At 40.7% G+C, this 25628-nt stretch overlaps 1 protein-coding gene across 5 annotated transcripts in view; it reads left to right on the top strand.

Annotated features, from left to right (window-relative positions):
- The window catches only part of dpp6a (dipeptidyl-peptidase 6a), a 247212-nt gene that overhangs the window by 100771 nt on the left and 120813 nt on the right, over positions 1-25628 (top strand). Inside the window, exon 1 of one of the 5 annotated variants that reach the window (XM_075452813.1) lies at positions 18617-18939. The exons of the other annotated variants lie outside the window; for them this stretch is intronic. Coding sequence (XP_075308928.1) covers positions 18883-18939 — 57 coding nt within the window. The 5' untranslated portion in view covers positions 18617-18882. Of the gene's footprint in view, positions 1-18616; positions 18940-25628 lie in introns of those variants that run through there. 5 annotated transcript variants of the gene reach the window in all.

Genomic DNA, 25628 nt, shown 5'->3' with positions numbered 1-25628 from the left:
GTGCATGTTCCCCTTATGCTGCCGGAACAGCTCTAGCCAATCTTGGTGATGTCTGGACATCGGCGGGAAGTCGACTGGGTCTGTCGGGTTAAGGATGGACAGGTTCATGAATTGGGCTTGTAGAACCACCTTTAGGAGCAATAACTCGAAATAATCGGTTTTCTGCATGGCATTATCAGTCTCTCAGATTATCTTTAAGGAATTTTGGTTCAGATTGAGGTCTGGACTTTGACTGGACAATTAAAAAAACTTTGTTTTCTTTTTTAGCTAAGCTGTTGTAGATTTGATGATCATCATTCTGTTGTATGATCCGGGTTTGCCAAGATTTAGCTGTCGGACAGATGGCCTCATATTTGACTCAGTGACTCCACGGTGCCCAGGTCCTGTTACTGCAGAACAAGCCCAGATCATCAGCCCTCCACCACCGTGCTTGACAGTTGGTGTGAGGTGTTTGTGCTGATATGCTGTGTTTGGTTTCCTCCAAACGTGCTGCTGTGAATTATAACCAAACATCTCCACTTTGGTCTGGTCTGTCCAAAGGACATTGTTCCAGAAGTCTTGTGGTTTGTTCAGATGCAGCTTTGTGCTGCCATGTTCTTTTTAGAGAGAAGAGGCTTTCTCCTGCAACCTTTCTAAACAAGCCATAGTCGTTCAGCCTTTTTCTAAATGTACTGTCATTGTTTTAATGCACTCTTTCAGGAACCTCTCTATCTTTGATGTGCGGAGAATGCTGTCCTCCTCTAATAAGGTCCAATTAAACAGTTGAGATGGTGTCACGGGAAATGCTGGTTCTGTTTGAGTTAACGATAGCAGATAGGAGCAGAATTCAACAGCTGTATAAACTGTATGAGACTCTGACCTCAGACCAGCTGAATCAAACTGATAGGATGTAACAGGAGGCTGCTGATTGTAAAGGCTCCCGTGGTGATAACAGGAAGCAGCTTTCATTGTTAAAGGCTGCCTTTCTAAATGGAAAAAGTCAGACAGATATGATCTTTTTCTCATGTTAGTCACTCTAGCTGGATGGAAATGGAGGTCATAATATTAGTTTTCTTTTTTTAAATGTTGACATTATGTTGTGCTGAATGCCATATGTTGTCACATTATTCTGTAATGCGCATAGAGGGTATTTTTACTGTGCACATGACGAATCAGTAGTGATGTGGGAGCTCATCCACTACCTCTATTTATTCAAAGAAACTATTCCCCATACGATACTAATGCACAGCTGCAGCTGAGTGTTGGGGGTATTATGTCTATGATGTGCAGAGAACTCCCAACAACACCATTAGGCCCCCTTGTCTTTTGGCACCAATTGCAACTAATTATTGCTCCACTGCTACAGCTTTGTATCTATCTGATGTAAAGGGGTGGGAGGGAATGGGTTTTGTTTTTTCCATTTCAGCCATGTCCTTGAATCAACCTGTGAACTCGGACAGATTATTCCCCCTCAAACTTGGCTTCAGTTGCAGGAGGATTTTTTTTTCCCTGATTAGAGCATCCCAGCTGCCCAGTGGCATTTTGTTGTTGTTGTCAGGCCGATCACCAGAGAAGTCTGTCCAGCCAGGCTCAGGGTGAGTGTTTTTTTAGCTTGTATGCCAGAACATGTATTTTTGTCTCTTGTGATGCAAAGGGTTGGCATGAAACAGTCGGCATTAACCTGCCCCTACCACTCCACAGACACCAAGACGAAAGAAACACGTAATACAAACTCTTGGCATGTGAATCAGAAATATATATATATATTTTTTTAACCATTTCTTTTCATTTATTTGGTCTATTTGAGTCTCTTCATATACAGTTTCCATTTCTTTGTTGTTTTTTGCCCCATTGTTTCAGAATTTTTTAGCACATGTGGTCATTTTGTCATTTTTTTTTGTTGTCTTTATTTCATCATTTTGAGCTCCTGGGGTAGTTTTAGAGTGCTTTCATTTTGGGTAACTTTGTGATCAGTTTGCATGGCTTTATAGTTTCAAAGTTGTTTCATAATTTTTGAGCATATGTTTTTCAGTTACTTTGAAGTCAATTTAAATCTATTTGTAGTCTTTCTTGTTTAACAGATTCATCATTTGTCTCATAGTTTTAACTTTACAGCTATACCCTGTATTTGTTCCCTTGTTTCCTTATTTTGAGGGTCTGGTGTTATTGTGAGTACTTTGTGGTCATCTTTAGTCACTTTTTGCTCAGTTTGCAGTTCTTTGTAGTTGATTTTGTCTCAAGTTTTAGAATTGTTTGACCATATCTGGTTGTCTTGAATTCTTTGTGGGTTTTTTGTATCTTTTTCTACCTGTTTTTGTACCGTTGTGTCACTTTTTTCTTCTTTTATTCTTTATCTAGTTTCGTTTATTAACGTGTGGTAGAAACAGCAAAACCAGAAAAAAGAAAGGCAAAGAAAGAAGCGGCAGAAATTCTTATGCAGCTGAGTAAACACTGTCCATGTCTTTGAAAAACGTCCATTTCCTCCAGTTTTGTTCAAAATCAGCTGCTGTAACTGGCAGATCTCTTCCATCCATTGTGTCACTTTAGAGCCTCTGTAGTCATCGTGTTTCTTTTCATGGCTAGTTTGCACTTCTTGGTACTTTCATCCCATTGCTACAAATGTGGTTCATTATTTTTGAATCCCTGTGGTTGAGTGCAGCCTCTTGGAATGTTTTGCATCCATTTGTAGTAATTTTACTCATCTCACCATCAACAAAAATCACATTTCTTTCAGAAGATGGACTTTCTGACTCCAGGGTCTTTTGCCTTAAGGTATTTGACTGGTTCAGTAATCAATGCAAACTGTATGCCAGGAAAAGGTGTTCTTTAGTTGTATATCTGTGCTTAAAACACTTCAAATCTTCTCCTAACTGCCTAACTGTCTTTGACATTGCAAAATCCCTATTAGATGAACCATTAAATCCACATATATTTGAAGGTTAAATCCGTCACTGGAACTGATGCCAAAACAGGATATACAGAGAGGTTCAAATTTTTCGCTCAATGTTTGGAATAATAAAAGAGAGAAATAGCTAGACAGAGTGTACACAGCAGCTTCAAATCTGAGCCCTTCATACAATGGATGATACATATGGACAGCATAATCTTTTCCATCCTCTCCCTAGCCATTAGCCTGTGTTGTCGATGTGAAGCATTTACTGTATCTGTGGGCTTATCTGTCCTCCCCAGATAGTGGCGTCTTCAAACCAACATCTTGTATATCTGCTCAGCAGGAAACGGCAGTCTCACAGGTCCTCATTGACACTTTGATCAGTCGACCATGCACTGTTTTGATTTGGCTTTGATTTGACAGTCATTTCCCTCCAGAAGTAGAACTTGCTTGCTGACATGTGCTGTGCATTGGTATTTCCAGAATGTCATTCTCAGCACACGGCAGACAGAGCCATCCAAATGCAGCTAAAGTTGTCACTTTTGTTTCAAATATTACTTTCTGATTTATTACTATCATTCCCCCAACCCCCCCCCCCCCCCATGAACGCTCACACCTGCCAGACTTTGATGTGTGAAGTGTACTGTGCTATTCTGTCAAAAGGCCAGACACACGCAGCGAAGACTGGGATGCAAAAAAAAATTATTCAATTTAATTGTTGCTCTGCCATGAATTCAATTGGAAGCAGATTACCAACTCATTCATCCATCAGTCCATCCAGCCATTTTCTGAGACTTATCAGGGTGCAGGTTGTGGGGTAGCAGCCCAAACAAAGCTGTCCAGATCTCCCTCATTGTGGCCACCACTTCCATCTCTTCTAGCTGTATGCCAAAGCAATCCCTTTTTACTCAGTGATGCTCAAAATTCCTTAACTGGGAAGCACCCAGATAGATACCAGTACCAAATGTTTAGATTCCTTAAATGTTAAGGAGCAACTCCTCTACCCTCGGTACTCTCAGTCCCTCCCAAATAACTTAGCCTCTTCCTTATTAAAGGAGCCATGGCATGAAATTATCACTTTTTAAGGTTGTTTAACATTAATATGAGTTCCCCTAGCCTGCCTGCGGTCTCCCAGTGGCTACAAATGACGATAGACTTAAACCATGCAATGAAAATTATTCTCCGCCTTTGGTAATGTGACCATGCAGATGGCCTGATCGGGAAAGCTGCCTCTTATGACGTAGCGCCTCTTATGACGTGGTTGTTTCCACCCAGAGCCAATAAACTGCCTCCCCCCGCCCACAGCTCTTTTGCCAGCTCATTGCGCTGTACATGGATGTAAAAAATCTGTTTAGAGCTCCTGCATCAGAACCTCTAAAGAGCCAGTGGACAGACTTAGTTTTTTCTGGGAAAGGGACGACAGAACCGAAGAGATTTGTGTGTGTGTGCACCAAACATTTCACCGACGAATGTTTCCAGAACTTGGGCTAATACAGAGCCCAAGGGAGAGCCCAGACACCCTGCGGAGGAAACTCATTTTGGCCGCTTGTATTCGCGATCTCGTTCTCTCGGTCACTACCCACAGCTCGTGACCATAGGTGAGGGTAGGAACATAGATTGACCGGTAAATCGAGAGCTTCGCCTTCTGGCTCAGCTCCTTCTTCACCACGACGGGCCGGTGCAGAGCCCGCATCACTGCAGACACAGCACAGATCCGCCTGTCAATCTTCTGCTCCATTCGCCCCCTTACTTGGGGAAGGATCTCATTTCCGAGAGTAAGTAATTTAACGCTCTATAATTGTGTTGCTTTCCGGTATGTACAGTATAGTTACATAGCTTATGACCACAAGAAAGGGTTTGTATCGTTAGCTATGCAGCTAATAGCATCTGCAAGCACTTATCTCTGCCAACTGGGCTGTTGGAGGTGTTTGCATGCCCATGAGATGGTTAGCTCGCTCATTTTAGACCAAAACCCCATACTTCAAGCTTCCTGAAGAAGAATGAATCTGCAAATTCAGTGCATTTCATCAGGATAATGATTCATTCATGGTTCCAGAGTCAAAACGGTCAGTCTGTCTGTGTCGTTAGCTTTGCAGCTAATAGCTCGGTCACTGTCGCTAATGTAACAGTAAATAGCATGAGGTATGTGAGGGGACACCTCATTTACTGTAACACGAGTGTTGTGTACTTATTTGTTGTTTTGATAGCCGTCCTGCTGTTGGTGTTATGGCGCGCACGATATCTGCCTTTCCCCTGATTGAAATGACTAGCGCTACGTGCATCTTTGCAAACCAGAGCAATCTTTGCCCCGCATTTCTCCTCCTAATTTGCATTTAAAGCTGCAGACCCTAAACAGCCCATTCTGAGGATCCTAAGGAAAGCTCACTTTTGGGACTGGCTGTAATTCTGCTCCAAGGCAGAATTTTGGGGAAAAAAAACTCAGATACAGTATTAGGGGACCACTAAAGCCTATAAAAATAAATAAAAGCCTCCATTTATTTTCATGCCATGGCACCTTTAAGCTTCTAAGGTTGATCCTATTCAGACGCCCCTCAGAGGAAGCTCATTTCCAATGCTTGTATATGCAGCTCAGTTCTTTCATTCTCTGCCCACAACTCGTGGCTGTATGGGACCATAGAACCGTCTCACCATTGTGGCAGGCATTCACCTGCCAGTCACCTGCTCCAACACCTGATGAATCAACTCTCCCTAACAACAGAGCTACCCTTTTCTGATGCAGAAACATGACCTTCAACTGAGAGCTGCTGATTTTCATTCTTGCTTACAATTTACAAGCCACCCAAGTGCAAGCTGAAGGTCATTACTCATGCTTTTCTTTCTTTCTAAACATAAAAAGAGACCTTATTTCACTCTGCCTGCTTCTGTTGTGGAAAGAATAGCTTATTTATCTTATTTGTCTTATTTTTACATCTTTAGCAACATGAATACTGTGAATGAACAGTGAACTCAATGAACATGAGCTCTGTTTTGTTTTCCTGAAGTAAAGCGACAATGACGTAATGTTTTAAAAATGAAACACGAAAAATGAAGTTTGGACACAAAACATATTCACCTTCACCTTTGAGGAACTGATCTTTTGCCAAAAGTGCTTGTTGTTTGAGGGATTACATTTGACTTTCTGTTCTTTTTTTGACCTCTTTGTACAGCTTTGTGACATGCTTTTTTATGCATCATAGTATATTTGATTTTTCCTGCTACTGTTGCTCTCAAACCTGCATTTCAGAGAAGCTCTTTGATCCCATTCATGCTTTCCATTCTCTTTTCCTGCTTTGTCCTGCTGAGGATCCCAAGGTTGCAGCCTATCAAGCTTGCTTTTGGACAAAAAGCGACAAAAAGAAAGCTATGCACGCTGTAAGTTGACCTAACATTTACATCTTTGAAGGTGCAGAAAGATCATGGGAACACCACATACAATGACAGAATCCTGAAATGCTGAATTTCCGACCTGGTCACATCAGTAAAAGAAGACCACATGTGCTCTTTTACAAATTTGCTCCATAAATAAACACTTTTCCTGTTTTTGAGCCAAGTACAGACATCACTACTGTCAAGTCGTTGCAACCAGATTCTAAAGTCTTGAAAAGCCGTCACAGAGAAGAGGAGACTGTTCAAATAGAGAATGAACTGCTTTGAAAGGACTTTGTAAGCGTTTTCTCGGCGAGTTCCCCATGTTGTGTTTTTACTCTTGAGCTGTAAACTGTTCTGCTCAAATACTTCGTTCATAAATTCAGTTTCCCAGTGGCACAGAAAGATGTAATGAATGAAAGTCCACTGTATTTTGGATTGAGGAAAAGGTTGTAAAGCAGAAGCAGTGCTTCATCCATCTTACCGACATTTTGTATAGCTTTACTCTACAGAATATGTGGGACCACAAAGTGACTTTTTCGTAATTGAAATTTCTGCCCAGATTTTTCTACAGGTGCAAATTGGCTACTTTTTAACTCGTTTTAGTCCACTCTTTGTACCTTTTTATTCTTATTTGTGTGTTTGTTAAGCGACTCAACACTGACCTTTGAATTATAAAGAAAAAAGGCACCTCAGCAAAGACACAATTTTAAATTGTATCAATTTGGCACTTGTTTAGTAGCAGCCTGTCAAAAACAACATCAAATGCATTTTGGACAAATTTCTTTTGTGAAATCTATTTAAAAAAGCCAAAGATAACTCAGTTTGACAGACATGAAATAGTATTTTTGCACTAACAAGGTGATTCCCAAAGAGCTATTCGATGAAAACTTGGCATATCTCAGCATGGTGTGCAGTGTGTCCTTAAAATATTTGAGGAAACTGGACAAGTGGAGGACAAAAGAAGAAGTGTCAGGCCTAAAGAACTATCTCCAGCAGATGAACAGGATCTGAAAGGGATGTCCTTAAGAAAGAGGAAGAAATCCAGCAAAGACCTGACACAGGAGCTGAGAGATGCATCTGGACCTTCAGCTGATCCATCTACTGTTGGCCCAAGCCTCATCAGAAATGGGCTCCATGGAAGGGTGGCTGTCAAGAAGCCGTTCTTAAGGAAGGGAAACAGGGAGAAAAGGCTGAGCTGTGCCAAAGGACCAAGAAGTGGGCTGAAAATCAGCGGCAGCAGGTCTGATGGAGGGATGAATCCTCCCCAGAGTCCGGACCTCAACATTACTGAAGCAGTGCGGGGTTATGTTGGCAGAGAACGGAACAAAAGGCAGCCCACATCCAAAGAAGAGCTTTGGGATGTCCTTTCAAGAAGCCTGGAGAACTATTCCTGAGGACTGATTAAAGAAATGTTTGTCTAAGAGGGTTCAGGCTCTGTTGGAGAATAAAGGAGCTCAGACCAAATATGGACTTGAAGCTCATTAGAATTGTACAAACTCTGTTTTGGCTTCATATACTGCATTTACATCTATGTTTCCACCTGTTTCATAGTTTTCCTGGCAATGTACAAATAAGTGAGGGGTGGCTGAAGACTTTTTCACAGCATGTACAGTATATAACCTGGATAACAGTGTACCAGCTACAGGAGGTTTTCTTTTTTTCCTATTCCGTTATCTTTTTTCCTTTGTTCGTTTTCCTCCTAAAGCCAGACTTTACGCCTGTCCTTAACAGACTCGTCCTCCACTGCATGCACTCAGCTCTGCCTGCCAGGCCTGATATTTGTCGCACAGTGCATTTACTCATGAATACGTTCCGAGTAAATTAGTTAGGAAGGTTTTGCCCCGGCCAATCGGAAATTCCTCTGCGGCTACTGTCTCTTGCTGGGGAACAATTGAAGGTCAAGTCAGACACCTCAGGCAATCCAGTCGCTGGTCTGTCGCTTGATAGGAAAATTAATACTGTAAAAGACACGGAGAAAGAGGGAGACAGACAGAAAGCTGGCTCCTGGCATTCAGGATTCTCCCCCCTTTTACCACCTCCCCTGTGATTTCTCCTGCTGCAAACAAAACAGGTTATTATGTTCAATTATGCTGTGAAACTGTTCAGCAATTACCCATCAAAGCAGAAATGACTTCACACACATCCTTCCCAGCAGTCTGTAGCCACAGTTAAACAAGTGGTAATGAATAACCAATACAAAAAAAAACTTTAAACTTAGAGGAAACACCAACCCCTCAGCTCTATCAGTCTTCTTTTCTTCTTCTTTTTTTTTCTGTGGAATTCCTCAACATTTGTTTTCTAACACATTTAACGCTCTTTGTAATGAGCCTCTGCATCTGTCTGTCTGCAGTCGTGTTTGCAATTTTTCACACATCTGTAAAGTCGACAGTACAAAATCTCTACACTTTAAAAACATCAGAGACACTCAGATCCACATTTACAAATCTTGAATGGACGTTGCTTTTCATATTTCAGTGTAATCTTATCACAACAAGTCGTTAAAGTGTTATTTCTCTTCCAAACTTCAAATTGGTTTTCAGTGGCTCTCCCTGTGTGCATTCATCTTTTCTTGTATTCAGTTCTGGGTCAATACGTCTGTAACTTAACATCTTCGGTATAGATTGCTCCATTAAAACATGCAATTTTGAAATGCGTCTGTACACACAAATACCTCACCATCGGCACTTTTTTTTCTTTATCAACTCTTTTAAGGTGAAGTTTTTGTTATTAAATTCCACGTCATTATTGCTATGCAGAGGGATTTGATATTGAATCAAAAAAGCTCGATGAAAGGGGTGATTTTTGACATGAATCTCCACCGCTGAGGTTATTTGGTTTATCTTTGTCAGAGTCGTCCTCCCTCCCAATCCAGCTGCTTTTCTTTTGTCTTCGGAGACGAGAAGTTTTAATGAGTTATTTTATTTCCTGCTTTGAGGGAGCATCCCCTTCATAGCTATCTCACCTTTAATCCTTCAAACCATCCGCATACAAAGGAATACTCCATGGGTGTAAGCTGCCTTGCTGGAGTACCTTTATGTCAATAATTACTCAATAAATCAGCTCATTGTCTTGGCTCATTAGTTTCATCTTCAACGCTTTAGACAAAATCGCTATTTTTTTTTTTACTTAGACATGTAGAACTGATTTGAACTAAAGACATAATTGTTTATTCCAAATTGTTCTGTAAAATATACTCGATGGTTAATTCTCATTTTGTCTTGTAAATCGCTTTGGATCAAAGTGTCTGCTAAATGCATAGATGTAATCCGTGATGTAATGCGTGACTCTTCCCTTTGGGATGCAAACAGAAAGGTCTCAGACTATCAGCACAAACACCTCATAGTAACTATAAAGCACGGTGGTGGAGGGCTGATGATCTGGGCTTGTTCTGCAGCCACAGGACCTGGGCACCTTGCAGTCATTGAGTCCACCATGAACTCCTCTGGATACCAAAGTATTCTAGAGTTAGATGTGAGGCCGTCTGTCTGACAGCTAAAGCTCGGCTGAAACTGACTCATCAACAGGACAATGATCCCAAACACAGCAGCAGATCTACAGCAGAATGTCTGAGAAAGAAAAGGATCGAGGTGTTGCAATGGTTCAGACCTCATTCTGATTGAAATGCTGTGGCGGAAATGTGGGCACGGAAACAATGTTGTAAAGAAGAGTGGGTCAAATTTCCACAATGATGTGAGAGACTGATAACATCATACAGAAAATGATTACTTCAGGTTATTGCTGCTAAAGGTGGTTCTACAAGCTGTAGTATCATGGCTGTACTTAGTTTGCATACTGCATTTTGACTTGGTTTTTGTATATAATATGTTATGTAGTAGTTCATATGCACATATCCATAATGACTCTGTATTCAGAGTTCCACTTTTCCACCGTATACCTACCTGTGAAAAACCGTTCTGTCTAACCGACTATTTTCCTTTTAGCTAGTTTAAAGAGCACCCCACCGAGCTCAGCTTCTACCCCACCACCACCGTACACTACTGGCACTATTAGAAACCCAAGGGCATAGCTAACGCAGCACAGAAGCTCGGGCAGTGATAGATTCACAACAAAGCTTTTCAGTGAGGAATGAAACTACCATGGAGGTTGAAGGGAAGAGAGACGATTGGGAGAGTGAGACCGAGTGTGGGGAGGAAAAAAAGAGAGAGACCTGGTGTGATGAAAGGACATGTGGCCCACTGTGACAAATGTTCTCTCAACTTGTGATTTATCATGGTCTAGAGACTGAGACAGCAACATAGGCAGCAGCTCCGGCTAAACCAGTGCAGCAGTGGTTAATATAAATTAGTTCCCAACAGTTTTTTTTATTTTTTTTTTTTTGTACGTGTGCTGTATTTATGTTTTCATTTATTTATCTGAGCCATGACTTTACTAACTGCACTTTAAGGCCATAAATAGTCATAATATTGTCCTGTTTTAGCATTGGTCACCCTTAACTGTGAGGTCCATGAGTCATTTTGGCAAAACTGAGCGTTATCTTAATGCTTCCATGAAGGTAAGTAATTGTTTACACTATTTGGTGTCGCAATACTATTTTTCATTCAGACAGAAGAACAAAACTGCTGAACCGCACAGTCTGGGAGGCTGCTCTTTATTGCTTTAATAGAGCGCACTGCCAGAATGCGGGAAATGTTTCAAAATAGCAGCAACTGGGTTGTAGATTCTCTCCGTTTGTGTGACCTATCGTCACGATAATCGTCACGGTTTTATTGGATAATAATTTGATTACAATTAATTGGACTGTATCTTTCAAGTTTCAAGTCTTAGCCATGAGATGACATTTGTTCTGATTTGGCACAACTGTTAACATCTGATCGCTCATAACAATCCCTGTAAAAAGGTTGGAAACTTTTTTGTTTTGTTTTTAGGTAGAAAGTGATTCAACAAAATTGCCAAATTTCTTTTGTCAAATTTAGTAGGAATACCATGTTAAACATAAATTCAAATGTACTTTTTGTAGGTAAAAGAGGTCTTGGATGCAGCTTTATCGGAAAGTAACGGCAAACTGATGTGAGTAAGGACAGCACAACCAGTCAAGGGGGTCACTTTCTTTTGTTCTCAAGTCTTAGCTTTCCTCTGGGTGCTCAGCTTTTGTCTCATTAAGAACAAGATGTTCTGTCTTGATAACAAAGATAAAATTACAGGTTTTTGCTCAATGCTGTCATCTCTCCTCCACCCAACACAGATTCACAATGAGTTCAAATGAAAACAGTGCAGCTTTGATGTGCATGTTGTTCCTCCTCAAGGCAAAGCCGAGCCGTCTGTCTGTTACCGATACTACACAGAAACTACCAGGCTAAATTAGTTTTAAAATGATGGGGATTTGGAGCGTGTGTAAATGTGCAAGTTTTGGTTTGGATCAGGATTGCTTTGGTTAAATTAAAAAAAAAAAACACAAAAGCCTTAACGCTCTTATTTCATGTTTCTAATTTATGTTTGTTTAAACCTTTATCGCACAACATTAGATTTTAAAGGCCACCTTAAGAAAACCCTGAATTGTCAAAAACCTAATAACGGATATAAGATTTAATGCATGCTAAACATAATCCATCATGCTTTTCCTGCTTTGGCCCAGATTTACGACCAGTATCTTAAATACCTGGAATAGACAGGAAAACTTCAAGGCTAAATTCTTGGAAAAGATTTGTTCCAAGAATTCTTAGTTGGGAGATAAGATCTATCTTTGAAAACATTCCCACTTTACATTTTGTGTAGAACAGGGGCACAGGTCTGTATTAAACTATGTTACTCTCATCACCTTAAAAAACATGTAAAGTGTACTCCTTCAATGCTGCAATTGCAAGTAATGATGTGTTATTATGAAGAAATTGCCATACAAGAATCAATCCTTTCCAGTTGCATCAATTGATTCTAATGATAGGACCCTGATGACATTTGAGGCCTATTCAAGATCATTTCCTCGTGGCTTCTGCACTCACCATCTTCCCCGCAATTGTGTCGGTACTTTTCTCTCTGGGTTCCCACTTTCCGGTGAAAGGAGTTCTGGATGTGGCGGTGAAATGCTCTGCTGGAGCTGTCCATTTAGCAGTGCTGAAATCCATTTCAGCACAGTTAGACTTTTGATGGTGCCTGGATCAGTATCGGGAGCTGTCCTCTCCCCTGGTTCTGAAATATGTTAGTCATATGCTGGCCTTTTAGCTTGGCTCTGAATGTGTGAGCAGCTGCTGTTTGGAAGTGTATTATTATTTGACGTGCAGCAGGAAGTGTAAGTGCTGGAAGAGGTGATGTGCTGCTACTTCAGCTAGTTATCGTCCCACAAAGTGCATGTGAGATGGTGTCATCAATCTCAGTTTCTATGATGACTTTAAACTAACCAGAGTATGTTTGATCTGCGCACTAAGCCTTTTTGTTCATTGCTAAAATTTTCAACTGTTTTGTTTTGTTTTTTTGTCCTGCCTCAGATGGGCTTGAAGATAATTTCAGGAAGCTATTATCAGGTCAGTTTTTGAAGCATATTATGAGATGCAAAATAAAAGCACTGATTCACAGCAATCCTGAGCAAACCCCATTTAATGCTTATATCAGCTGCTGTTGTCATGACAATGGAGCCTTTCGAGAACAAGATGATGTCCATGCGGCGTTTTTAAGAATGTGTCATTAGCATTCAGTAGCTCTTGGAGGAAAAAACAGGATTTAGAGGTGAGCAGTGAGTTAAACACTGTTAAAAGCACAGAAACCCAGGCTGTAGGGCATGCAGTCCTGGTTGGGGCTATTGGTAAAACACAAATCACAACACATTTTGTGTAATCTTTTTAAAAATATGCAGTTTTTGAACAACTCCTATAAAAAAAGATGTTAGCTTGTAAAAAAAAAAAAAAAAAAAAAGAAAACTTAGGAAAGATTTCTACATAAGGCCAAATGTTTGATACCCTGTTTGTTCATTTAAAATCGGTTCCTCAAACTTAATTTCTGCATTACAAGCTGATTGCTTCCAGTTTCTTTTGTCCTAGTAGTGAAGACAAGAGAACTGCGAGAGCATCAGAAATGCTTTTATCAACTAACATAACAATCCCAGAGGCAGCAAGGCACGTGCTAAAGATCTTGACAGTCCTTTTCAACAAATTGTGACGTAATGGAGTATTTCAGTGATAAAACTGAGTAAGAGAATTGGTAGAAGGAAGCCTGCGGAGGTTGATGCAGAATGAGTGACATTTAAAGAGCTTCAGGCTGGAAGAACTCTGGGGTGGTGGCTCCAGCCTGTATCACACATTGTAAACTGAACCATGTAGAGCTTCATGGATGAGGACCAGGGCACCTCTATGGAATGAAAGGCACTAAAAGCAGGACTAATATTGGCAAAACTTGAATGGATAATTTGGGAATCTAGAGCGTTGGGGTTTTTTTTGATGATGACCATAGCTCAATACTATAAAACACGGTGTAGGTTCCATCATGTTGTGGGTCTTCTTTGATGCCCGAGTTGCAGAGAATTGCAAAAGCATGATGAAATCCGAAGTTTACCAAGGCATTTTTAAGTGAAATATGCAACTCTGCGTTGGAAAACTAGGTTTTCATTGAATGTTGTGGATTATTTACCAGGGCAGCAACCTTAAGCTCACATCTAACAGCATCAAATAATAACATGGGCTGAGTCCAAACCCAACTCTCGGTAAAAATGTTTAGAGAGAGCAGAAATCTGACATTATCAAAAGGATTGCAGCAAACTTCTAAACTCGATATAATAGTCTCACAGACACTTAGAATTGGCTCTTCCAGCCAAAGGATAGCTTACATAAAGCAGCTGAACATTCTAAGGACGGATCTGCAGCAGAAGGATACATAAAAGCTAAATTATAAATGTGTACTACAATCAAATGTTACTGAAGGGTGAGTTTTATACTTTCACTTTATGAAAACCTTTCTTCATGATGTCCTTGTTCAATATCTCTTGATAGTTTATTATGATAATCTGATTCTTCAAAAGAGATTAATTTGAGATCATGTCCATGACTGTGCAACCGAAAGATAAAAAAATTGAAAAACTTATTAGAAAAAATGACCCAGATGATACCATCTATTGGAAGTCTGAGACTTATTTTCCTGTAAAGAAAAGACACTGCACACAGAGAGTATGCTAATTAGGAAAAAAACTGAAAACCTTTACAGCACGACAGACAATATCCTCTACCAGCTGGAATCAGAGGCATGACTGTGGAATTGGGCTCTGTTGACATTTCACAGCTGAATTGTGTGACGGCTGATGAGTCATGCCTGGCAAAAAAAAAAAGAATAAAAAAAGTGCTGTATGTCGACAAAAGGAGCGACTGCATCCTAAACCATCCCCTGTTGTTTACAATGATGGTGCCAAGCAATATTTGTCTAAAGAGAGCATGTGGACTGTTCACAGGGAGAGGGTAGAGGGGGACAGATGGAAAAAGAATTGCTTGTTTCCAATATTCTGATACTTGCCATTGTGTGTCAGACAAATAAGAGTGAAAAACCGAGGCACACAGTCCTATAATCTACCACCTGCTGGGTAGCCGAGTGATACGCCAGAGTAGTCACTTAGTATTGCAAACTGCTCTCTGGGATGATATTTGTCTTATTTTGTGAATGCGCCCGCTCCTCCATATCTTATATGAGATATCTGCTAATCAAATTTCAAACCCAGCAGCTGATACTTCTGTTATCCTATTATTCAAAGCAAGTCATGGTGTAATATAGTGCTGAACAACGTTTGTTTCTGAACCATTCCATTATACTTCTGTTATAATCAACACACTGAGGACTGAGCTGCGTTGAAGAAAAAAAACAAAAAACAAAACACTGATAGATTGCTTCAGGCATATATGACAGAATATGTTCTGGGAGAGCGGAGCTGGTTATAACTCGGATAAATACTTTTTTATTCCATTTCTTTTTTCACAAATGGATGGATGGATGTTGATATGTGCCTGGATGAACTTGAAATCAACTAGGGACCATATCCTCAGCACATGGGTGCAAAAAACACAGTTGGAATCATTATCTTTAGCATCATGAAGTGGCAATATTTCAGCTTTACACACACTGCCCCACCCTGCCTGTGTGCGAGGGTTCTGACAACAGACTTTATCAAAAAAAAACACCAGATTTCCTTATAATATGCATGATCCCTCTCACGCTCAGCGGTGTTGACAGAGATTTAAAACTTTAGTTCTCCAAATATCTCATTTAAAATAGGCTGTAAAGCTAAAGCACATGAGGAAACAGCTGTTTTCCTTTCGCAAGAAACAGACTTTGCTTTGGTTGCTGCGTCTAAATTCAACTGAGGAAAGAAATATTGAAGTTTACTTCAATCTTATCAGACCATCAGAACTTCGTTTTCTCTACACCTCATCCTCTTTTTTTTTTTTAAAGCTTCCTCTCCTCTTGTTTTTCCTTATCTATTTTCCTTTAATCCCCTTGCCCATTAGGGCTATTTGAATGCATGCACGTCATGTCATAAGCACCAAAGATCTAGTGAGTTAGTCGGGTAATCTCTTGGGTGCATTGAGGCAGCCTATATACACATGCCAGATTTAAATGTTGGAGGGTTACTTTAAGATACCACTGAAACAATGGCAATAATTTCAACTGATGCAATTATTCATCCATTAAACATCATTTTCTTTCCAGAGCTGATGTCAGTGCCAAAATGATGAGTAAACGTTTAGCATTTTAAGATTGGGAGGAGTACTGATTACATTAAAGTTATTAATTTGGCAAAAGCGCTTTCATTTCAGAAGGTTGGCTGATAGTTTGTCATTGCTGCTGAAATGATGAGGCGGAAGTGAGTGGATGCGTTATTCGTTTGGGCTGGTTGGCACCGTCATTCAGTTAATTCCCAACTTTGCAGGAATGTGTATTTAAACAGGCCACTCCTGGGAGAATTCATCACTGGTGTCTGTTGTCCATTTGTCAACATCAGAGACATGAAGTTCTTGCACTCACTCTGTAACACAACCACTGAGAGGCGGTTATTGTGTTTTTGGCTACTGCGGCTCGACCACACAGCATCTGTCATGAGCCAATAGGGCTTTGGTCGAAAGTGGCCGTCATTAGTTTGGCGCTGATTGAGTGGCTGTTGAGAAGCTGTTTCAGATTCATACATCATTCTCTTGATGGTAAGCACAGACTGAGTTGCTAAAGAGGGCTGAATGTGCTTTGGAGCCAGAAGCGGAAAGTGTTGCAAACATTCGGTGGCTTTCATTTGTCTTCATATATCAAAACTTGTCCCATAATGTTTTATGGGTTTTATTTTTGTTTTTTTCTGTGGCATTTTTGCACATTTTGTTAAAATGCAAGATTTCACACATTATTAAATGTTTTATAATTGCGTCAGTAGCAAATTTACATACTAAATTTACCATCATGCATCACAAATCAGACTTTAAGACTGCATATGATTAATAACAACTAGACACATCGTTTCTTGATAGGCCGACCCTTTTTTACAACCACAGTGCCTTCAACGTGTGCGAGTTCAACACCCAGAAAGGAAAACAGTTTTTCACTGCTGAGTTATGTTCAGTTGAGAACACAACAACGCTTTTGTGTAACATTACTCAGTTAGGGTTAGGAAATGATCATGGTTACCCAGCCTCATTTATGGACGGCATTCTGCTGACTGACTTGGTGACATATCACCGTAACAACACATTATGACAACGCATTTTCACTTCCTGGTTGGGTTAGGTAATATAATCATTTGCTTAGGGTTAGAAATAAAAACTGACATCATAGTATATTTGTGCCATGCACTATCACCATTTTAATGTCACTGACACATGACCATGTCATGAACTGTATTCCTCAGGATGACTTGTAACAACTTTTTTCCGACCACCTCTCCTTGCCTCATTGCGTTTCTTCCATGGCCCAGGACACGAGCTGAAGAAAAAGACAATAGGCTATCTTTTTAACTATTTACTCTGACCCAGGCTCAGTGTAAACAAAAGACAGAGAGTAGGCCTACAAGATGGCGTCCAAACAAACCGACGAGTGACGGCAGCTTTGGCCTCCAAACGCTATTAGCATAGCTGTAGCATCTTTTAGCACAGACGTTGTGGAAAACATAGAAACCACCTTTTCTCATGTAGAAAACAAAGTATTATGTTGTTTTTGTTTCCTCCACATACTCAACACAGCACAGCAGTAGCTATTCATCTGGGGACTGTTAAAAGTTGCACTTGCAAATTACCAGAAAACTGAAACTGGCAAGGCAACTTGTTCGAAAAAGGCAATTACAAAACTGCATTTTTTTCACAAAACAACAGAATGATAGATCATTTTAGAGTATCTGAAAGTGTCTTATTTCCTTTGAGGCCATGTTTTTGAAGAACATGCTTTTTTTCCCCCTTGTCCGCTGTGCTCTGTCGGTTACATGAAGCAACACTGCAGATATGCACTTGAGACTCCAAGGTAATTGACTTCACCCAGCCGCCACCTGACTTTAATTAACAGTGCAGCACATTCGGTTGCAAACCTGCAAATATAGTGAGTCAAACTGGAGTGTAGCATATTAATTAACTTAAAGTACATCTCAGAACAAATCAAAGTAAGTAATTTCCTCTCTTGTTTAATAGTGATTGTACAGCACCTCTTGCAGGTGTAATTAATTGAACAAGCCCGTGAAGGGACGCTTGATTTGTATCATAAAACACTGACAACACGCAAGCTTTAATGCAGAATTAAGCTTTTTTTCTGCCTCCGTCTGTCAGCTTCAAACTGGTTGAATATTATTTTAAGCACATTTTCCCTCAGTTTTTACACTTTATTGCTACTTCTGCATAGTCTGGATAATAACTTCAATACATATTTTTATATATATATATATATATATATATATAACAGCCACTCATGTGTCAACTTTCATTTCGATCATTCTCTTCTCTGAGTGCTATTCCAGTGTCTCTGTAGGATCATAACATCTAAATCTATTATATAAGTTGCTTAGTTTCTCAAAACCATCAAAGCGAGTTTATTGCAATTCTCTGCAATAGGTTATTATAGGTTATGGAGATGCTGCACCAGCAGCTGTATAACACCACTGGCGCTTAAAAATGGCGACATGAGTAGACTTGAAGACACTTAAAACAGATCGATGAGAATCGCAAACATTACAGACTTATGGAAATTGGAGTGCCAGAGTTTCTTTGTGGTTGTATATGAGTATTTTATCACTTTAGATTTCTTGGTAGTTAAATATAAAAGTGCCAGCTCTTAATTTATTTTTAATAAACATTTTTTTAATTAATGTCCATTCACTCTGCGGGGTGGGGGCACGCGCGGAGTCCCGCACACAGAGCCATTGGCGTTTAAAGAGGAGATGCGCGTGTTTTCTCTGCCTCTCTTTCCCCGCTGTCTCCTCCTCCTCCTCTCTTTCCAGTGACTGGATTTTTTTGTGCCTTTTTCTCGTCTTTGAGCTGCGCCTCCTCTCTTTCCACCACTTGTTATTTCACACATTTGCTCGCCGCGAGGCTAAAGGCGCCGTGAACAAACCGTTTTCTGCTTCTCCCTCTTTTGCTTCTCTGCTGCAGCCGGCGTGTCTTGTCATTATTGGTATTTATTTATTTTTCTTCTCTTCTTGCCGGGGAAACAACAGTTTCCAGCCCCCCCACTCACCTCCAAGCTTATAGGGAATCATGACCACCGCGAAGGAGGGCAATGCACCGACGAAAACGGCTCAACAGCAAGAACAGGTACCGACGAGCTTTCCTCTCCTCTCGCATACCCGCGTTACCTGTGCCGCCCGCGCTGCTCCGGTTGGCCAACACTGTGCGATGTATACTGTGAGAGGTTGCACTGACTTTTCTGACCGATTAATATGGGATGCAAAGAGAAATATAAATTGTCTCTCTCCTGATAGGCGCTTGCAGTCGGAGTCAGTTGGAAGTCGAAGCCGGAGCTTCACCACTTGAGGATCTCACAGCCGCGGCTGTGATAATTAAGATTATTATGCGTGATAATTACTCAGTGACTTCACGCAGTGGAGACAACGAGCAGTTCTCCGTCGGTGTGCTTCAACTTGCTGCAGAGCACGCAAAGCAGCTCAATTAACTCTTAACTTTAATGAGACTGCGCACGTGGAAAGGCCTGCAGAGATGATCATGTTGCATATTTGAGTCGCATTTTAAATAATCACTTCTTCCTCAGTCTTTATCATGGGAAATACACGTTCTGAGCTCCTCGGGCACGCTCGAGTTAACTGTCCAGTCTGAAGCCTGGGAACACTGTTGCATGTCTGTGTGGCGGCGGTCGTGCTTCTTTTCTGCTTTTATTTGCATTCTGCATAACTCAAGCATCTTCCTGACCGCCTCCTCAGAGGCACCTGAGCCTACAGACTCCCCCAATTATACAGGAAATTCGCTTTAGTATGAATATTTCATGATCCGAAAGAAAAACGAAACCACCCCTTCTCTACTGTGTAGTGTTATTGTCAAGGTTAACAATACAGGTCTTCCTCAAACAAAGAGCCAGTAAGTCTGAGCAAAGAAACATTGATGTAGCATCTGCCACCTTTGAAAGTTTTTGAATTCAAAGGGGACAAAAAAATGGTTCGGACACTTTTGAATGCTGGAGTGTATTTTGTTATGACCTACGGCACTGTAGCAAAGCCGCCACTTATTTGCGTTTTATTGAAACTTGCAAATGCAATGCTAGATATAAAGCCAAAACAGAGTTTGTACAATTCTATTGAGTTTGAAAATGAATATTTGGTCAGAGCACGTTTATTCTTCAACACAGCCTGAACCCTCTCAGACGAGCTTTCTGTCCTTTAAGTAGTCTTCAGGAACAGTTCTCCAGGCTTCTTGAAGGACATCCCAAAGCTCTTCTTTGGATGTCGGCTGCCTTTTGTTCCGTTCTCTGCCAACATGATCCCACACTGCTTCAGTAATGTGTTGAGATCCGGGCTCTGGGGAGGATTCATCCCTCCATCAGACCTGTTGCGTCTGATTTTCAGTCCACTTCTTGTGTCCTTTGGCACAGCTCAGCCTTTTCTCCCTGTTTCCCTTCCTTTAAAAATGGCTTCTTGACATCCTTCTTTTGTCCTCCACAGTTTCTTCTGTTTAAGAACACACTGCACAGCATTCTAAAATATGCTGAGTTTTCACCTAATAGCTCTTTGCAGTTCACCTTGATGGTGCAAAATGTGTGTTAAACTGTGTTATATTTGGGATGTTACATAGATGCAGCTAAAGAAGTGGGAACAAATCACGACAGACTGCGAATAACAAAGAGCCTACATCTACATTCTAAGCTAAGTTGTCTGTTATGAGTTGACACTTGTTCATCTCTTCAGTTAGGTGTCTTTTTTATGCTTGTATGATTCATACGTCGGTGTTAAGTGGATTATAAAACAATAAAATGAGTGAAAAGCAGCCAACATCTACCAGAAAAACTTTGACCACCATAAAGCCTGGAGAATTATTGCTCCAGACCACTCAAAAAGATTACAATGGAGTGTGGCTGCTCGAAGAAAAAATAAACTTTCACACATTATTATGGACGAACATGTGTTTTATAGTGATGTCCTGTTATTCCATCGATACACGTTCACACTTCATATTTCAAAATATAATTTACCCCTCCAAGACTGCATCTGTCACTGCCGCCCCCTCCCACCTGTGTGCCGCACCTGTCTGAAAATGACACAAAAGGTGAGAAGGACACTTGTTTTTTTTTCCCTGACAAGCGGACAGTCTTTCCCTGCTGAGATGTAGCAGCAGACTGTCAGTCACATCCTCAGAGGCGCTCTGAAGTCCTCCGGTCCCAGCGTTCGTATTCTGCACAGGCGTCACACACTGCGTGCAGGGATAAACCTCAACATGAGCAGGTGATGCATTCTGAAGTTAGATGGTGCTGAATGATAAATGGATGGAAGATTCATTTTTGGTTTTAACAAGTTAGTTCATTTGTTTGCATCAGCCAATAATGACTTAGTTTGCCAGCTGTCACCTCATAAAAGTAAGGGCTGTTGTTGTTTTATGCTGTTACTGTAAAAAATGTGTAGGTTTGACAGTCGGTTTGAAAAAAAGAGGCAATTTAGGCACTGGGATCTAATAAGCACTATTGCAATTATTATATAATTGGCTGATCAGTTATTGAAGCTGACCATAAGGATTTTTACATTTTTTTCTGTTCATGTATATGTAACAGTTAGATGAAACCAACAGAAGAGTATTTTTCATCATCATTTCCACATCATTTTTCACCAGGTTTGACTGCTACAGATCTAATCACATCATCTCTTTGCAACTCATCAACTGATTCTCTGGAGGTGCTCCGCTTCAAGTATTCAATAAACCGCATTTGGATGAGCAGCTCTTGACATTATGGATTTAGCAGGAAAACCAAACATCACAGTCCCACTGTGGACAAATTCTGCTTTTAAGCCAAATGCAAAAGGTAGAGCCCAGTAAAGTCCAAGCCATTTCATGTGTCATATTTGCTCCATGTAATTTGTAAGCAACGTCTAAGAAGCAAAGAAATTTCTTTTTTTTTTATTGGTATCTTTTTGTATTTATCGCCAGTAAATTGTTCTTTACAAGGTGAGGGTTTGTTGTTAAACTATTAATGGGCATAAAATATAATGGTGCCATAAAACAAACCGACTATGGCAAATAAAAGATGTCTGCCTCTTATAGACATTTTTACTCTCTTCTACCATGCTGTATACTTAACTAAAATTATTAAGCTTAAATGATCAATTTAATTTTTAAGTTAAATCAATTGAATTGGGAAATACTGCAGCTCTAATCATTGAATACAGTTCTGGATCCAACTTTTAGGCCTGTGATATTGGCAGTGTTTTATATTTTGCAGTTTTGAATCAACAGATTTTGATCCCAAATTGTCGTCAACACCAGCCAAAACTGACCTTTTCCTTACTTACCAAGAACCTTGCAGACCCGGTGAAGCTCTGACTTCAGTGGCTGGTTAATTGTGGCTTTCAGGGAAATATTTCAGAGGTGTGGAACTGCAACAAAGTGAAAAATTACATGAGGCACTTTAGTTTGTAAAATCCACACATGCCCGTTTGTGCACATGCTCACACAGGCTGCAACGGGACACACAAACATACACAGCTGCTGTGATTACGTGAGGTCCTGTAGTGGCCTGCTGATTGATGGTCTGCTTGCAAGGGCTTACGGTTCAGGGACAGGGACTCGGATAGTGGGCAGCTCACCAGAGATAGCAGCAGCAGCAGCAGCTCTCCAGTAATCAAGTAAGTCACAGCACTAACACTCATTACTGAAACAAGGTGGAGGTTCTTAAGGGTGCAAGAGGTCGAGCCAAGGAGGGGGAGGTGGTGCATTTGCAGAGGGAAGACTAATTTAAAGCCATTTTCAAAGCACTTATCTTTGGGTTGTTACTAAGATGGAGATGAAACATCAGAGTGCTGTGATTAGAAATTGGACTCATAGTGTTTGCTCAGATGGGATTCTGGTGCTTTATGTGGATACACACTGGCAGCAAAGCGGTATTCCCTGCAAAGAGGAAATGTCTGTAACATCTCAAACCAGCTGACTTGTTAAACATGAGCATGCTGTCAGCACTTCACCAGTTTCGTATTAGTATATTTAGTATTTAGCCATTTTGAGCCCATCGTGGCTCAAAATTTCTGCACCCAGCATTTAATGGAGAGAGACAGAATGCGCAATTATCAGCCCGCCCCTCCATTTTTGTTGCACTCTCTGTGGCTGGAAAACTTTGTAAACCTCAGTAATACAGGCTAAAGCCAGAGACTTGGATGCTGTTATAGACGAGCTGGAACGTACAATCTGCCCAGTTGAAGTTAAATTTGTAGCATTTCATACTAGCCGAGCAGTACAGGACTTTTTTCCGAGCCAAAGCTTCAGATCGTTCCATTTTCGGCAGCTTGACTAACAGCTGAGCAGAGCAGCCTGAGGGTGTCATGAGGAGAATGGTCATCTCAGCTCCAAAACAAAGAGGAATAATGGACAAAGCCATAATGCTGCAGCTCACAGCTTGCTTATTTAGATTTTTGTTGGCGTATTGTCTCGGTTAGGTATTTATTTTACATTTAGGTACATGAATGTGCTATTTCCACCCCGCTGAGTTCTCTGCTGGCTGGTGATCAGAGTTTTCTGGTGTTGTGCACATCAGATGACGCATGTCACTGTGCACATGGCTCTCTTATGTCCTGGCAAGCAATATGATTTAAAGTGACAAATACCACAGGGTGGAATGAGCTGTTCTGAATAAATGAGTTTAAAAGAAAAATCATTCAGAACGCAGGGTTGTTCAGCACCATTTGGGTAATAATAATGCCGTGCATTGACATGTTTATGTTTTCCATAAGAGAGAATACCTGCTTAAAAACCCGATAGCTTCTGAACACGCGCATCTGTCAAATATTAATGACATGTTGTCTATCTGAAATGGAGCCTGTCGAGCATAAAATGGGAAGATGCCCACTTGAAAGTCAAACTAAAATATTGGTGAGAGGTTCAAATATTGCAGAATTGATGGTATATTAGACATTTTTCTGTTTTCCTGCACTGGGAAAACATGTTTGCTTTTAATCATCTGCTTTGTTTCAGACGCCTCGGTGGCCTGCTGATGAACAGTTTAAGTAAAAGTTCTCAAAGAGATGTTAATTAATGTTGCGCACATGACACGGTGTGTCCACAGTGACATTATATGCACAGAACATGCTTTAGCTTTTTCGTTGAACACAAATGCATAATTTGATTTGTCCAATCGGGCCTTAAAAATTCCTTTTAACCAGTCATTGTGCCTCTGCGTGACCTGACATGATACATGTGCTTGTTCAAAATGGTCACTGTACTCTAAATTCAATTTCCCAGCAGTCAGAGTAGCCAAAATGTGTTGCCAAACCAGATGTCAGGGTAACCTTTCGATCAGTGAGGAGGCTGCACAACAGGAAGATGGCAGGTTAGAATTTTGTGATGGCAGATTTTCTCTGCCTGTCATGTGCAAGTGCCCAGTTGTTCATGTTCAGAGTAACAATTCAGCAGTCAAGTGACACGTATGCAGTGACATCCCAGTAATCTGTAGACTCAAAACTTTCAAAATGGAGGCTACTTATTTAGATATTAACTGTGTTTTGCAATTCATTTTCACATGAGCTTTTTTGGAGTGAAGTATGGCTACTTCGTCATGAAACGCCGGGCTTCCTGTTAGTCAAAAAGATAATAACCTGCAAATTACAGATGGAGACCAAAGCAGAAATGTTAGAAATTGTGAGGGGGAGAAAAGTAGTTTCGAACTGGCTGTCTCTCTCCTGAGAGTGAATTAGCACCTTCATCCTTTTCAGAATCGGAAGCCAAATTAGCACCAGTGAGATGTGCGACGTGCACGTCATGTAAGAACATGCATGGAGACGTCAAATGTCAACATCCTGTATTTGTGAAGGTAACGGAGCAAGAGGACCGTAGTACCTGTGCCATTTTTTAGCCTTTTGTTTTGAAACGACAACACTTTGTGCCGTTTCCGTTCTGCCGTGAGATCTTGTTGGTCCAGACGACATAAAAGTATGCAGTTGAACTCGTGACCATCATCCTCGAATTTAAGGAAGAAAAAAAAATGACAACCGGATCTCAACTGTCGGCTAACCGTGGGATGGCTGTTATCTGACTCCAGCATTCCTATCTGCAGTGAATTCAAACAGAGAAAAAGCCCTTCAGGGTATAAAGACTTTCAGGGAGCTGTAGTTGTAATCCTCCAACTTTGTGGTCTACAAGCACCTTATGTTAGCCACTGTAGCAGGTTCCCACACAGCCTCAGTGAGTTGTCCATGATTAAACAATCCTCAATCCATTAATACCTGATGCAACATTGTGCTCCAGCTCTCATGTTTAGAGGGCATTCGAGGTCTGAAGGTCAAAGAAGAGACTTGACAGCTGGAACAGTTTGACTTCATCTGTGGAAGAGGTTTTGTTTTGGAGTGCATGCAAAATGCTGAAAACGAAGTATAAAAGACACAAACATTTATCAACCCCCAGGGAGGTTTTTTCATATGTATGAGGTTCATCTGAACTCCTCACAGAATATTCTCAGCTTAATTTGAATGTTTGGATCGGTTCAGATTCAAGTGACTTTGCCTTCAACTCAGATAGACTCACTGGAGCACATTTCCCCTCAGGAAATACACCGATTTAATTTAATACCAAACAATTGCACTAGACTTATTGTGATTCCCCACCTGCAGTATTCACATATCCCCCCTAAGATAAATCAGTAGTTTACATGTTGTTCAGTCACTTCTGTGTTTTTTTTTCTCCCCTCGATGCAGTTTCCCTTTTTTCCGAATAACCGCTTTTCAATCGGAGAGGAAAGCAGAACGGACAAAAAAGATCAGTACGATTTTTCAACTTTAGAGTTCTAATAGACAATATTCCAA

The sequence above is a fragment of the Odontesthes bonariensis genome, chromosome 20, assembly GCF_027942865.1.
Source record: "Odontesthes bonariensis isolate fOdoBon6 chromosome 20, fOdoBon6.hap1, whole genome shotgun sequence".
Lineage (NCBI taxonomy): Eukaryota > Metazoa > Chordata > Actinopteri > Atheriniformes > Atherinopsidae > Odontesthes > Odontesthes bonariensis.
The sequence above is the reverse complement of the archived record's forward strand: the minus strand, read 5'-3'. Positions and strand labels throughout refer to the sequence as shown.